We start from the raw sequence: 13460 nt of genomic DNA, 5'->3' as shown, positions 1-13460 counted from the left end.
GCAATGGCGTTAAAAACTGAAATGTAATGCAAACAGACTAAAAAGATGATATGTTTCAGAATTGAGAAAATACTGCATTAGTATCCAATCAAAAAGATACTTGTATTGCATTAATGTTTCATATTGTCTAAATCATTTTAGTAGACACTTATTTTAGTATGGAGAAGAGCACTAAAAGAGAGACAACTGTTAAACAAGGTTTCTCTCCAAAAAAAGAAAATTCTTGCATACATGTAGACCTTGGTGGTGTGCAACTACTACACTCCTCTATCAATACCTCCTTTTCCTTTTGCTGTCACTCTAATAAGCACAACACATTCAAACTACTTTATCTATGCAATTCTCTCCTTCCTTCTTATCCTGCTCTAGCCAATCAGTTGCTTGCTTGTGTAAGCATTGCCTCGCATCAGAAATAGTTAGACATGCAATAAGATAAAGAGAACCCAAATACATTATATTTATACACGTGTTAGTGAGAGCAGAAACTAGCTTCCATCAGACCAGCTCACCACCTAATCGCACAAGCAGATTAAACATGCTTAAATATAACCTACATGGCACACGGTACCAAGAGCTTACAAAAGATAATATGTACAAGTTAATAAAGACAAAAGATTTTCAGGGAAGGGGTTTAGCTAAATAAAAGCCGACGTCTCACAGATTTAGAAAGGCTTGGACTTGAAGCCTTCCTCTTTTCTTTCAAACATCCAGTTCCTTCACTTTGAGCCAAATTTTGGTTGTCTTTAGCCTGCTTTAGTGGTTTACTTGAACGATAATAGTCAGTAATAGCTAGCTGAACACCGCCTGAATTTGGAGACGGTGACTCTATGCATGTTCCCCTAGATCTGGACACTTTTCTCTTGGATTCTTTCACTTCCTGCCAAGTGACAAATAGATGAGATTGATATTGTCAGAAGAGAAACCAGAAGGGAAACCCCAATTCCCAAAGACTTTAAACAATAAGCAACCAAGTATGATGAATGCACAAACACAATAAAAGCATTAAACAAATCTATCAATCACTATCACCTGAAAGGTAATTAATAAAGGAGATACAGATCAGATGAGACTCATGAAAGCTATACCTTCTGCTGCAAAAAGTTGTCAACTTCTGCAGGAAAAGCAGCTTGGACCAGCTCTAAATTTTCATCTGTGAGTATAAAGCTGCTTTCACCATCAACATGAATTTGAGGCACATGCAACTCATCCAACCCATTGCAAGTTCCATCCGTTTGAGTCTCTTCAGATTCAGAAGCGGATGTTATACAATATCCTTCAGAAGGTACTGAAAGGTTGGCATCGCTCATCGATGATGCAAATCTCCTCCACATGACCACATAAAATTGATGACCATACCTAATTTTTAGACGTAGAATAGAGTCAAACTTATATTGTTCAAGCAATAGAAGTTCACTTGGATTCAAAGCCATCTCTCTCAGAAAAATGGTGGAGAGCATCGGGAATATCTGCTGCCGAATGTATGATGGCTCCCAACACAGATGATAAGCCAAAAAATCAATCAACATTTCAATATCTGGTTCTTTCCACAATAGATGTGCACTGTATTCAGCTATATCTGCAAGCAAAGATGGTGGATACTAGATGATTATCAACAGTAACAGCAAGCAATGTGACTGATCCAGAAATGTCATGAATAACTCTGCACATATAATCTTCAAAAAACAGCATTTGAATAGATAGCATATATTACTGATATTACTGAGTTATAAACAATAATTGACTATATAGCAGATATTGCTGACAATGCTGAGTAGCAGTCCAGAAAGAAGCAGGATTAAAAATATATATATATTTAAAAATATAAATAAATAAATAAATAAATAAATAAAACAGATTTTGCACATAGCATTTACAACAATATGCTAAGTTGAATCACAATCAAAGTTACCCTTTGTGAAGTCAACCATTTATGTGATTTGGGGAAACTAGTCTGTTGCATATTCATCAATTGTACATAAATTTTTTTTCCAAAAAGGTACCCTGCGATAGAAATACAAAGTTCTATAACAATAAGTTATAGTAAAACCAAATTAGGCATCTCTAACCTTTCCTTTTCACTGGAATTCTTTGATGCAAAAGACACTAACCTCACAACATGAAAAGAAGGTCTACAGCAATCATATACACACTTCTAAATAGAGTTAAAAGAATTTGAATAAAGCGCCACCTTCATTTCTCAGATATATTTCAATAATCTCATTGCAAGGAAAATTGCACTCCATGGCTATCTTGTTACAAACTCTTAAGTGAAAATTTTCATTCTTCTTAAGTTCCTTTTCCTTCCGGTCCTGTAAAGCAAAAGGCAGGCAGAGCATAAGTATTCCGTCATCTGACAATCTGAATGCAATTGTCAGTTAACTCTTGTAGCTATCTGGAAGCCCTAACCATGCAAGAGTGAAAACTAAAAACTAGGTGGACAAAATCAAGAACATGTACAGTGCAAAACGTGTCGAAGCTTTCTGGTGTGCAACTTAGCAAAACCACAACTGATGCTCTTAGTGAGACCTCCAACATAGAACACATAAGCTTTTGTCACCTTCAGGAAACAGCTAGGAGAAGAGGGGGAATGGAAAATAAAACTATGAAAACAGGCTAAAACAAATAAACAACTTAAGACAAAGAATCATTATCAAGTTGCCTATAAGAGACAATGCCACGTTGTAATATATAACAGCATATAATATGAACTCAACACTAGCGTACATCACAAACTTTCACAGGTTATGCATAAATAATGACCATGGATAACAAAATGGGTACAAAGTTTTGTCATTAACAACATTAGTTGATTTGTATAAATCTGAGCAAACTATGCCCCTTCTGAAGTCTTGTAACTTTAGTTTAAATACTAAAGTGTAAAGTTTGGAAAGCTCCTCCCTCTTCTAATCACAAAATAATGACCATGGAGGCATGGATAACAAAATGGGTACAAAGTTTGGTCATTCACAACATTAGTTGATTTGTATAAATCCAAGCATACTATGCCCCTTCTGAAATCTTGTAACTTAGTTTAAAAGCTAAAGTGTAAAGTTTGGAAAGCTCCTCCCTCTTCCAATCATTTAAAAATAAACTTTGATGCTTCCCTTTGCTCAAACGAGAGCTCGCCTTGGATTTTGTTACTAGTGATCATTTTGGATCACTTAGAACTTGGAGGCACCAAATTAATTGATCCAACTTAAGCTTTGGCACTCCAAGAAGGCATCAAAAGTTAGTATGTAAGTAGTGCAAAAGCAAAAGCGTAGTTTTGTGGTTTTAAGGAAGCAGTGTATATACTTCGTATGTTTAAATTATATTTTGCTTACCACAAATTCTTTAGAGAGATAAATAGATAAATATACGAACAGAACTTTGACAAGCTATGCTTGGCACGTGGAAAATTATTCAACAAAATTTTTTAATGGGGGGCAAGATGAGTGAAGATTGTTACCCTGTCACAACTAGAGCATACACATTTGAACTTAGGAGGCTTTTTACTACAATTCACTCCTGCGATGCTATGACAATACTCACAAGGCACTCGGCTATGAAGAGATTTGTTGCCTGGATGACCACACAAAGAGCAATGAGGGGCTTTAGATTTCTGCAACATATCCGAATTTCTTGTACACTTTCCAGGAGAACCAACATTGGCATTAGATGGAAACATGGGCCCAGAAACTATTTCGCTTAACCTGTAGCAGTAGTTCAACTAATTAAAAGCCATGTCCAAATATATATTGGCCTGGCTTATAAATGACCGAAGAAACCAACAATTTCAAATGTTTAGTGGCAAACCTTAGTAAAACTTCATCTTCATTATACTTTTTCACAAAACGAAGAGCTGTTTCCATCCCGATTCCTTGCACTCCATTTATATTATGATCACTCCCAACCAGAAGAGAAACAGCTATTAAGTGTTTTCTCCCCAGGCCAAGACCAACTTCGATGTCCTCCGCAAAATAGCATTCAAATGGTCCCTGAACATAAGGGAAAATCAAAACCGATGAAACTTGGAATTGGTCAGTGTAAGCAATGCGATTACAAATCAAGCCAAGGAGAGAGGGAAAAAAATGGGCCAGAAGATAAAAGTGAGAGACAAAAAACTAAAAAAGATATTCTGTAACATACACTGGACTGTAGCAATAGAACAGATCAAAAGAATAATAAGCCAAATAAGGGCTCACATCCATGCTCAGCAGTCCCAATGGTCATCAGGGTATAAAAAAGACCATTTGCAAGAAAGTGAAGAAAAAAGGACCCCATTAAGAGTATATGAGATATTGAACAAGATAAGGAGTTACCGTGGATTTAGGATCCACGTGTTTTATCACACACTTAGCGCCAAAAAGGAAAGCATCACCGTCAGATGTAATGCAAGCATCTACAGCACCTTCACTGTTCAATTGAGCACAAAGTGCTTCAGCTTCACCTCTAGCTCTAAGAAAAGGCATACCAAGATGCTTGAGAAGATCCTGCAAAAGCATACACCAACTTATGAAAAGATAACTCGTCATTCAAAACAAATAATTGAGATTGGACTAAATGAAATCTACAGCCAACAGCAATTGAGATAGTACTAGATGAGATCTGCAACAGAAATAGTAAAAGATTTAACTTTATTCTAATGAGATAATGACAATCAAAGCTGATAAGCCCTGAGACGACATAATCCTGCCAAACTGTTTAACCATAATATGATAAATAGAGGCTATTTGAAGCCTTATTTGACATCAACAAATTAATACCCCAGTGCCTCTCACGCCTCTCATCAGACTTCTTCCAGGTAAAGCATGGCCGTATGGGACAGTCACATTGTAAGCACAAAGCAGCCTTTCTCTGTAGTTACAACCTTACGGGTTATCTTCCTCATACCCTTGATCCAGAAGGCATTGTGATTGCTACTAAACAGCAAATAAGAACCAAATTCTAGTTCAATGATACAACTAATTCAGTCCATTGCAATCACAAAATCAAAATTAGAAAGTTGTGCGGGATCGCAGGAAATGGATATATTGCACCCTAATTGCTCCTAAAGGGAAACAATACAACTCACACACACACACAAGTATTGAAATAGAATAATCATCATAAAAACAGTTCCAATGCTTGCAATTTAGGTCACTAATATAAGCAACTTGTTGCAGGCCTGCAGCCACTACTAGGTCCATTACCAACGCAGAACAGCATCCTACATTTGTGGAGAAGTTCACACTTACTCACATACAATTTCAGATTAATAAAAAAAAAAATGCCTTGTGAACAATAACTGTGAAGGATCTTACTCACCACACACTCCTCCACACATTTAACAAAAAACTTGTTCCGATCAACCGAAATACCCTCTTCCACAACAGGCACATCCTTGGGATCACTGCCAGAGGATCGGAAATACCGTGCTATCCTTGCTTTAGACTTCAAGTGCGATGGCTTCCCATCTACAACAAATACAGGATATGCTCCAAACTGCAAATATTCAGCAGCACTATAATTAATAACCACGACCTTCACCAATTATGGTTGTATTCTATTCACCTGGTATTCACACATCTAAACCAAATTGAACTAATGACCTTATTTAGTAGTAAAATCAAATTCCGGTTGCCTACTTATTTTTCATGAACTTTTATGTAGTAATTTGAAACTTATCTAAACTTATTAACCCTTGTATAAACTCAATATATTAAAAAGGTGAAATAAGCTGAACAGAACAGTACCTAAAAATTCCTGCATTTTAATATCACCCTCATAGTTTCTTGCAAAAAAATAACAAATATCAATATAAAACTGATGAATTGAAAGAACTACAAAAACCCCAAATGTAATTTCTTATCCTAGCATAATTCTGAACAAGAAACACCATTTGGGTATTCAAATCAATAAATCATTCAACATTACTATGATCATTCTCTATTCAACTCAAAAATTAGGAAAAATGTCTAAACCCAGATAATAAAATCAAAATTAAGGAAAATTACCTTAGAAAAAAGGTTAATTGTACGGAGGAAAGTGAGGCGTAGATGAGGATTACGAACACGGGAAGATTTAAGGGCAGTTTCATGTTGAACAATCCATAAAGAAAGATCAACAGCAACTTTCTTGTTCCTTATAAAATCAAAACCCTCATATCGAGCGTAGGGTTTTAGGGCATCCCAGAAATTTCCTCCAACACCCATCAATTTAATTTTCTCAATTAAACCCAGAAATTTTGAATTTTGATTACTTATACAGTGGAATTTTGAGTGAGGATAATTGAGTTTTGGGTAAAGGTAGAATTTTTCATAGGAATTTTTTCAGTCTGTGTTTTTCGTGGAACCAATTTACAATTCCTAACAAAATTGTCGGACAGGGGTAACAATTGTTTTTTTTTTTTTTAATATAATGATGAACAATTTTCTAGATTGTGTAAAAAGAATTTAATTTAATTTTCCTCAAATAAGTTAATATTACAAATGTTTCCTTACATGTTTTATATTTACTCTAACATCAAGTATGTTAATAAGATCTTTCAAAAAAAAAAAAAAAAAAAAAAAAAAAAAAAAAGTATGTTAATAAGAGGTACTCTGTAATTCTTTGGTGAACCATTAATTTAATTAGTGGTAGTTGCTAAATCGGTAAATTAAAAATATATATATATTTAAACAATAAATTACTTGTTATTGTGGGTGATTGATAGAATTTACGGAGTAACATTCTAAAAAAATTACATTTGTTAATTGTTGATTATTTGTGGAGTATAATGTGAGTGTGTGAGATTAAAGTTTTATCAAGTAATCTCACAATCAAGAGTGTATAATCGATATTTGAAGTTAAAAATTAGCTTATTGTCATTTTGGGGATATAAGGAGCATTTGTGTTGGTGGGAGTGTACATTCGGGGAATAGATTGGGATAAAAAGTGGAAATAGGGTAACTATAAAATAAGATCAATGCATATTTAATTGTATTGGTAATGTGCAAGAAATAAATAGAAGTGGTTTACCAAAATATACTACGGAGTACGTATATACTAAAATTTTTCTTTCTACCTGAACATCAATGGTAATTTAGTCATTTTCCCACTCCTCCGATCCCAAACTTTCATACTCATGTCCTTTTGCCAGATCCATTCCACCTGCATTACAACATGAGGAAACACATGAGAAGAAATCAATTGATTGACATAAGAGCAGGAATATAGTTAAAGTGTTTTTTACTTTATCCTTCAATGTTGGACACATAATACTAACACACTTGCACTTACCATTTACCAATAGTCAATTTAGTGTGAGTACTTACACTCTTTCTTAGATGACACACCCAAATTGTTAATATATACATTTAGTCAATCAGCTTCAAACGACTATCACGATTTTCTACCATCTGGCTTATTTTCAACAACCTATTTTGTTTTATATTTTGGGAGGTATTGTATAAAATCCTCCGTTATAATTATCTTAGTTACTATTAAGTTTTTTGTATAAAACTATCATCTCGCTTGTCCATGGACGTAGCTAATTCATCATAAGTGAACCACGTAAAATATGTGTTTTTCTATTGGATATCCAACTATTCGATTTGTCACAACACAAACTAAAACAACATACGAAGTAAAACATTAGGAGAATAGGACCATTTATTACCCTTAACCCCTCACCCCCCCCCCCCCCCCCCTCTCTTCCCATTTACAAACAGCTTAAAAACAAAGTAAAAGCTATGGAGTAGTAATCACTCTAGTTTTGTAAACACAAAATTCATCTGATGCAAAGCAAGAATTTTGAAAACATTAATGAAGCACTAATGATAATACTGGTAATGTAATTGGTGTATTAATAGAATCATGTACTAATTCAAATCACTGAAAGATTAGCAAATTGCAATGGAAACATAGATTGGAGTGTAACACAAAACACCAGGAGATGCTTCCAATGCCTGAGCAAGCATGTCTTGCACGCATCCGCTGCACAAATTTCTATCCACACTAAGATTCTCTAATTTCATTACTCAATTTCAAACTATTGTAAACCATATCATTATCAAGGGAGTTTATAATAATATACTTGTATGAATTAGTAATACACTTTGACTATACTTTTCCTTTATATATATATACCGAATAAAATATACTCGTACGAGTAGCTATAATTTTATAGTCATCGTTCAATTTAAAATGAAACTGTATGTAAATGATGAGTATCTAATAGGGTATAAAACATATTATTGGGTTTCAACCATCAACTTAAGCTTTTGGTTGAGTTGGTCCTCTAACATGGTATCGAACCCAGCGTGACATAAAGGTCATGGATTCGAATCTCATCCACCCCTCACTAAATTTCTCGTTTACATTAATCTACTTATCTCCATTTCAACATACTGATTACTAGGTAGGGTAGAGTCGGCGAAAAACTATTAATCTTTAATCACCTCATAAGTAGAGGTGGACCAATTACATGTACATAGGTGGATAGGTGAACTATATTAAAATTAACAAATTAACTCGTCATATTATCGGACAAAATCTGAGCAGTAGAGTTAACTGTTGATAATCAAGGGGAAAGGCGTCAAACTCTCGAGTTAAGAAAACGATATTCCCATATATACTTTGTAAAAAATCATAAAGTAAACCTCACCATTGACCTTAATACACATACAATAATATCATATATAGTAAAGTTAATTAAATATTAATTATGTTGTTTGTTTGGTACGTTGTTGTTAGTTGTTACATTATACTCCGTCCATTAACGTATCCTATGACCAAATTGTAGTTTTTTTATCTAAAAAAAAATAAAAATAAAAAATAAAAAATCTTAAATAACATGTTTTTATAATTCATATATAAATGGCAATAATATGGACAAAGTTTGTTTGTAGTTCGAAAAAAAACAAAAGTAAATAATTAATTACAAGCTTCCAATACTAAGAAGCATCCACGGTTCTACTCCCCCATATCATTCCCACGTACACACTTCTTTGGCATATATGTCTTTAACACATTTTAATTTTCAAATTAAATGAATATTGTATACATACAATCATAGCTTAGTTGTAAGATGTATGTAATTCAATTGTATACATTTGTTTTTATTTTTTTTTTAACCAAATACAAGATTTTGATGATAAAAAAAGGGCTTGATTCATCAACAATACTTAAATTATTAATTATGGTTAGCTTTTGATAGGTGTATATGAAATATGAAGTATACTGTATACTAAAAGTTTTAATTACATTACGTATGTACTAATTTAAAAGGAATATGTAGAAAAGTACAAGGTTATATTTGGCGATGGAGATAGAAATACATGCTTAATGACATGTTTTTTTTTTTTTCAAAAGCAAAGAGTAATAATCTGAGGAAATTCCCCCTCCCAACAAACCTAATCCATGGAGTTAAACTTTTATCACTCATTAATATTTCAATTGAAAATTAGTTTTTTATATGCCTCAAATTATAGTAACATACTACGTATAATACAACAAAATTTTGACAAATCGTCTTGAGTATTAAATTAGAAAAAACATACTTCGTATTTCACTTGTAGCTATTGTTCTACAAGTACTATACTTCACATTATGAATAACTCAAGTGCAAATTTGTTTCCTTCCATTATGTTGTCTATACATATGAGCGTCCAAAGAAAGGTTCAAATTTTCAAATTAATGTTTCTAGTCAATCACAAATTATCAACACAATCAATAATTTTATAAATAGTGGGAGTAATGTCCGATTAAGACACAATTTTATAAAAGTTTAATTAAATATAGATTAAAATTCGATCAACTTAGGCGATCATGACTTGATGAAACAATTATGGTCCTCCACCACTATAATAATTCATCATGATCAAGTTTTTTAAGACATGATTGTCATTTTCCTAGCTAATTATGTAAGTAATTAAGCTAATTAACAAGATACTTATCACATCCACTTAATTAGTAAATCCTTTTAGCAAACACCACACGTGGCCTTGTTCATGTTAAATTCCAAGGTACATTTCCTTCACCTACCAAAATGTCATTTCCTAATCATCTTTTTCCATGTTAATCTCTTAATTAGCATCTTCTTACCTATTTCACTAAATTATATGCTTCATTTCATTTTTATTAAATCTTAAATAATTAACAAATAAAAAAATAAAAAAGAAAAAAAGAAAAAGAAAGTACCTCCCTCTTTCTTTTTCTCTCTCCTCTATACATACCCTTCATTTCCCCCTCTTTTTTTTCCTGCACTTATCTTTAACTTACTCTTACATACATTATCTCCTCCAAAGAAATAAAAAAAAAAAAAAAAAATGGCAACAAAAAATGGAAGAATGCTCAAAGATTTTCTACAAAATTGTAATAATAATAGTAATAGTAATAGTAATAATCAAGCCGTCTTCTCAACGGAGACGGCTAGTACCCTCCCTAGGAGCCGGAGTCGATCACGAGCCGCGTTAACCTCATTCCAGAAGCTTCTTTTCGCGGTTAAGAGCTTCCACAACAACACACCCGCAACGCCGTCAACGTTGCAGAGGAGTGTTTCTAAGAGGCTTTTAGAAAAATTGCGTAACAAGACAACAAAGAGATCGGTTGATAGATTATCCGGTGAGGTAAGGAGTAGTAAGATAATGGTGGTCACAGTTCGAGTCAAGGATATCCTACGGTGGAAATCGTTTCGAGTCGTCGAGGAGGAGGAGGAGGAAGAGGAAGAGGAAGGGGTGGAATCCCATCATTTGGATGATAATGTTGTGGGGCCCGCCAATGACGCGCCCACAAATAATAATAGTAACAGTAATAGTAATAGTAATAGTAATAGTAGTGGTAGTAATAGTAATGATGGATCGGAAATGAATTGGGGTGAAAGTGAATTTACCGTGGCGGGGACGGTGGCGGAAGAGGAGGAGTTACCGTGTTGTATGGGTGATTCCGGTGATGAAGAGGGTAAAAATTGGGACGACGTTGGTGTTGATGGTGCATCGGATTCTGAAGTGGGGTCCAAAGAGGTAACGACTTCTATTCACTTTTTTTTTTGGCTTTGGTTTTTTTAGAGGATACGGTTGAAAAATTGACAAATTTGGAGGGTGTCCACTTTTTAATTATGTGCACATGGTGTGCTACTACTTTTGATTTTTGCCAAAATTTTATGGTTGGTACTTGTTAGAAATTATAATGTGGCTTGTTTTACTTTTATAAAAAAAGAAAAAGAAATAATAATGTGGCTAATTATGAAAGTAGATTTGTTTTAATGATAATTAGAAAATATATTGAGGATAGTTGCGTTCATGTTTTTTAAAAAATGTTATTTTATCTTGTCTTTGATAATTAAAATTTATAAGTTCGACAAAGAACTTCAAAGAGTATTGTAAAATAACAAATTACAAAATTACAGAAGGGAGGAGGGATTTGAACCTGCTAATTATTGTTTGTCACTAGTTAGATAAGCCAAGACACCTCATTAGCGACAATTATCATTTACGTAATTAATTTTGTGCACTTTTTGCTCCCTAAAACTTATGTGGTTCATACATATTGTACAATATGTCCAATTATATGCAACTGCGGTCCATGAAACAAAGGTCTTTTTGTATTTTTGTTTTCTTTTTTAATAAATTAGATGATGAAACTGACTTGACTACTTAATAAATTGCACTTGAAATTTAATGACATTATGATAATAAGAATTGAACTTGACTCGGCATACCCAAAAATTAAACATGACTTTAAAACTAAATGAACATATATATTATATCATAAACTACTAATAAATTACAACCTAAAATTAACTCCACTAGATATTGATTAAAACCAACATTACTCATCACTTGAATACGACCCAAAATAACCCGTATCGTATAGATGTAACACTGTAACAGAGAAGGCGACGTTAACCCGACTTAAAATTGGGGGAAGCATAAGGAATGCAAGTGTCTGGTGGTTGAGGGTAAGGGGAGCCTTTGAAAGTAACATGACAATAAGTCAAGCAAGTAGTATATGTTTGGAATTGAGCTTGTAAAACAATCATGGGTCACCCTTTGTCCTTTTGTTTTGGATTAGCGCGTTGCTTAGTTGACCGCTTACATTATCTTGCTGGTTCAACATAATATACAGTTGTTGGGATTATAGGCCATCTTACTGTTTCAGACATTTTTGTAGGAATTTTATATTACATCCGATCCTTCCTTTAGCAAAGTAACATGCTACATATCTTGTAGTCCATCCCTAACTATACAATCATTCATAATTAATTTTGTAGGGACGACATACGAGTTATTGTGATTTTGGATTTCGCTAGATATAATATGTTAGTTATGTTGATGTGTGATTTTGTTATAAATTCTAAACGTTGTACATATATTTTGAAAATAACTTTATTTGTTGTTTATCTACAATACTTATCTGATCTCTACTCGGGTCAAGCCAAAACGTTACTTTATCTATGCTACAAATTATGGAGTATGTTGTAACAAAAAATGTTGCAATTTTTATGTCATTGCAGGATAAGCATAACATAGGAAGTGAAGAAGGAACAGAGCAACAAAGTCCAATTTCTGTTCTTAACTCACCATTTAGAGATGAAGTCTCAGAAGAAGAGTTACCTTTATCTTTTGACCAAAAAATGGCTAATATGGAAAGTAAGCACATTTCTAATACTCTAACTAACATGTCTTCCTAGCTATAAAATCGTTACAATTAACCTAATCGCGAAAATTTGTTCATTGATCAATGTAGGAACAAAGCAAAGGCTACTTCAAAGCATCCAATGGTTCGAGGACTTGGCTGGTGTCCATGATGACGGCGAAACAGATTCAGAAGAAGAAGAAGACGAGCAACCAATCGAGGTTACGAGTAAAGCTAACTCGAGTAGGGGATTTTGTTGGTTTAAACGTGGAAGCGAAAGTTTAAAGGAGAAAAAAGAGTGCATGGAAAAGCTAGGACAATGGAACAAATTTGAGGAGGAAAAAACAGAATTAGGAGTTGAATTGGAAGATGAGGTGTTAAGTGATTTGTTGGATGAAGTTTTAAGTGATTTATGTGGATGCAATGAGTAAATTCAAGAGAATAAATGTGAGTTGTGATGAATCAATTTGACCAATACGAATTTACGAGTGTCTACGGATTAGTTTGTTACATGTACATACATAAGAGGGAAGAAGAAGAAAATGAGATGAAGAAAGTGCAATAAAGAGTATGCTATGTATGCACTATTGCTTAGTTTAGTAGTATGCATATGAGAATAGCTAGGACTTTGTATGAATATGATGCTAATATCTAATGTATGAGCTTTTTTGAGTGGATATATTATATATATACCGATTTCTTTCATTATGTAGTACTATGTTTTTTTTTGACAACATTATGTAGTACTCCTTATGTTAAATGAAGAGCAATTTGCTCTAAAATATAAAATAAACGAAAATTGATTGGGTAGGTGTTTATATGCCAAAAATCGCTTACAGAGATGACCTTTCGTTGGTGTGCCTATAACCAGATTAAAAGAGATT

The 13460-nt window shown here is 33.6% G+C and overlaps 2 protein-coding genes across 2 annotated transcripts; one reads left to right on the top strand and one right to left on the bottom strand.

The window, feature by feature from the left end:
• Positions 1–51: 51 nt before the first annotated feature.
• Positions 52–6442, bottom strand: LOC145613222 (flap endonuclease GEN-like 1). Its single transcript, XM_081668283.1, has 8 exons — positions 5976–6442; positions 5287–5463; positions 4302–4472; positions 3796–3977; positions 3449–3692; positions 2189–2309; positions 1086–1576; positions 52–877 (listed from the first exon to the last, which is right to left on the bottom strand). Exons 1-8 carry the CDS (start codon positions 6171–6173, stop codon positions 632–634), a joined length of 1830 nt encoding a protein of 609 aa, XP_081524409.1. The 5' UTR covers positions 6174–6442; the 3' UTR covers positions 52–631.
• Positions 6443–10211: 3769 nt separating this feature from the next.
• Positions 10212–13291, top strand: LOC145614335 (uncharacterized). Its single transcript, XM_081669374.1, has 3 exons — positions 10212–10961; positions 12455–12590; positions 12688–13291. Exons 1-3 carry the CDS (start codon positions 10269–10271, stop codon positions 13005–13007), a joined length of 1149 nt encoding a protein of 382 aa, XP_081525500.1. The 5' UTR covers positions 10212–10268; the 3' UTR covers positions 13008–13291.
• Positions 13292–13460: the final 169 nt, after the last annotated feature.

The sequence above is a fragment of the Chenopodium album genome, chromosome 25, assembly GCF_948465745.1.
Source record: "Chenopodium album chromosome 25, dcCheAlbu1.1, whole genome shotgun sequence".
Taxonomy (NCBI): Eukaryota; Viridiplantae; Streptophyta; class Magnoliopsida; order Caryophyllales; family Amaranthaceae; genus Chenopodium; species Chenopodium album.
This window is presented reverse-complemented; position numbering and strand designations above follow the sequence as displayed.

What these genes read in the sequence shown, in the direction of transcription:
- LOC145614335 (XM_081669374.1), top strand. Translation starts at nt 10,269, where the DNA reads ATGGCAACAAAAAATGGAAGAATGCTCAAAGATTTTCTACAAAATTGT. An exon ending in CTGAAGTGGGGTCCAAAGAG is followed by an intron (nt 10,962 to 12,454) that starts GTAACGACTTCT and finishes ATGTCATTGCAG; the next exon opens with GATAAGCATAACATAGGAAG. An exon ending in AAAAATGGCTAATATGGAAA is followed by an intron (nt 12,591 to 12,687) that starts GTAAGCACATTT and finishes TGATCAATGTAG; the next exon opens with GAACAAAGCAAAGGCTACTT.
- LOC145613222 (XM_081668283.1), bottom strand. Translation starts at nt 6,173, where the DNA reads ATGGGTGTTGGAGGAAATTTCTGGGATGCCCTAAAACCCTACGCTCGA. An exon ending in TATGCTCTAGTTGTGACAGG is followed by an intron (nt 2,310 to 3,448) that starts GTAACAATCTTC and finishes TTTGCTTTACAG; the next exon opens with GACCGGAAGGAAAAGGAACT. An exon ending in AATATATCTGAGAAATGAAG is followed by an intron (nt 1,577 to 2,188) that starts GTGGCGCTTTAT and finishes CTTTGCTTGCAG; the next exon opens with ATATAGCTGAATACAGTGCA.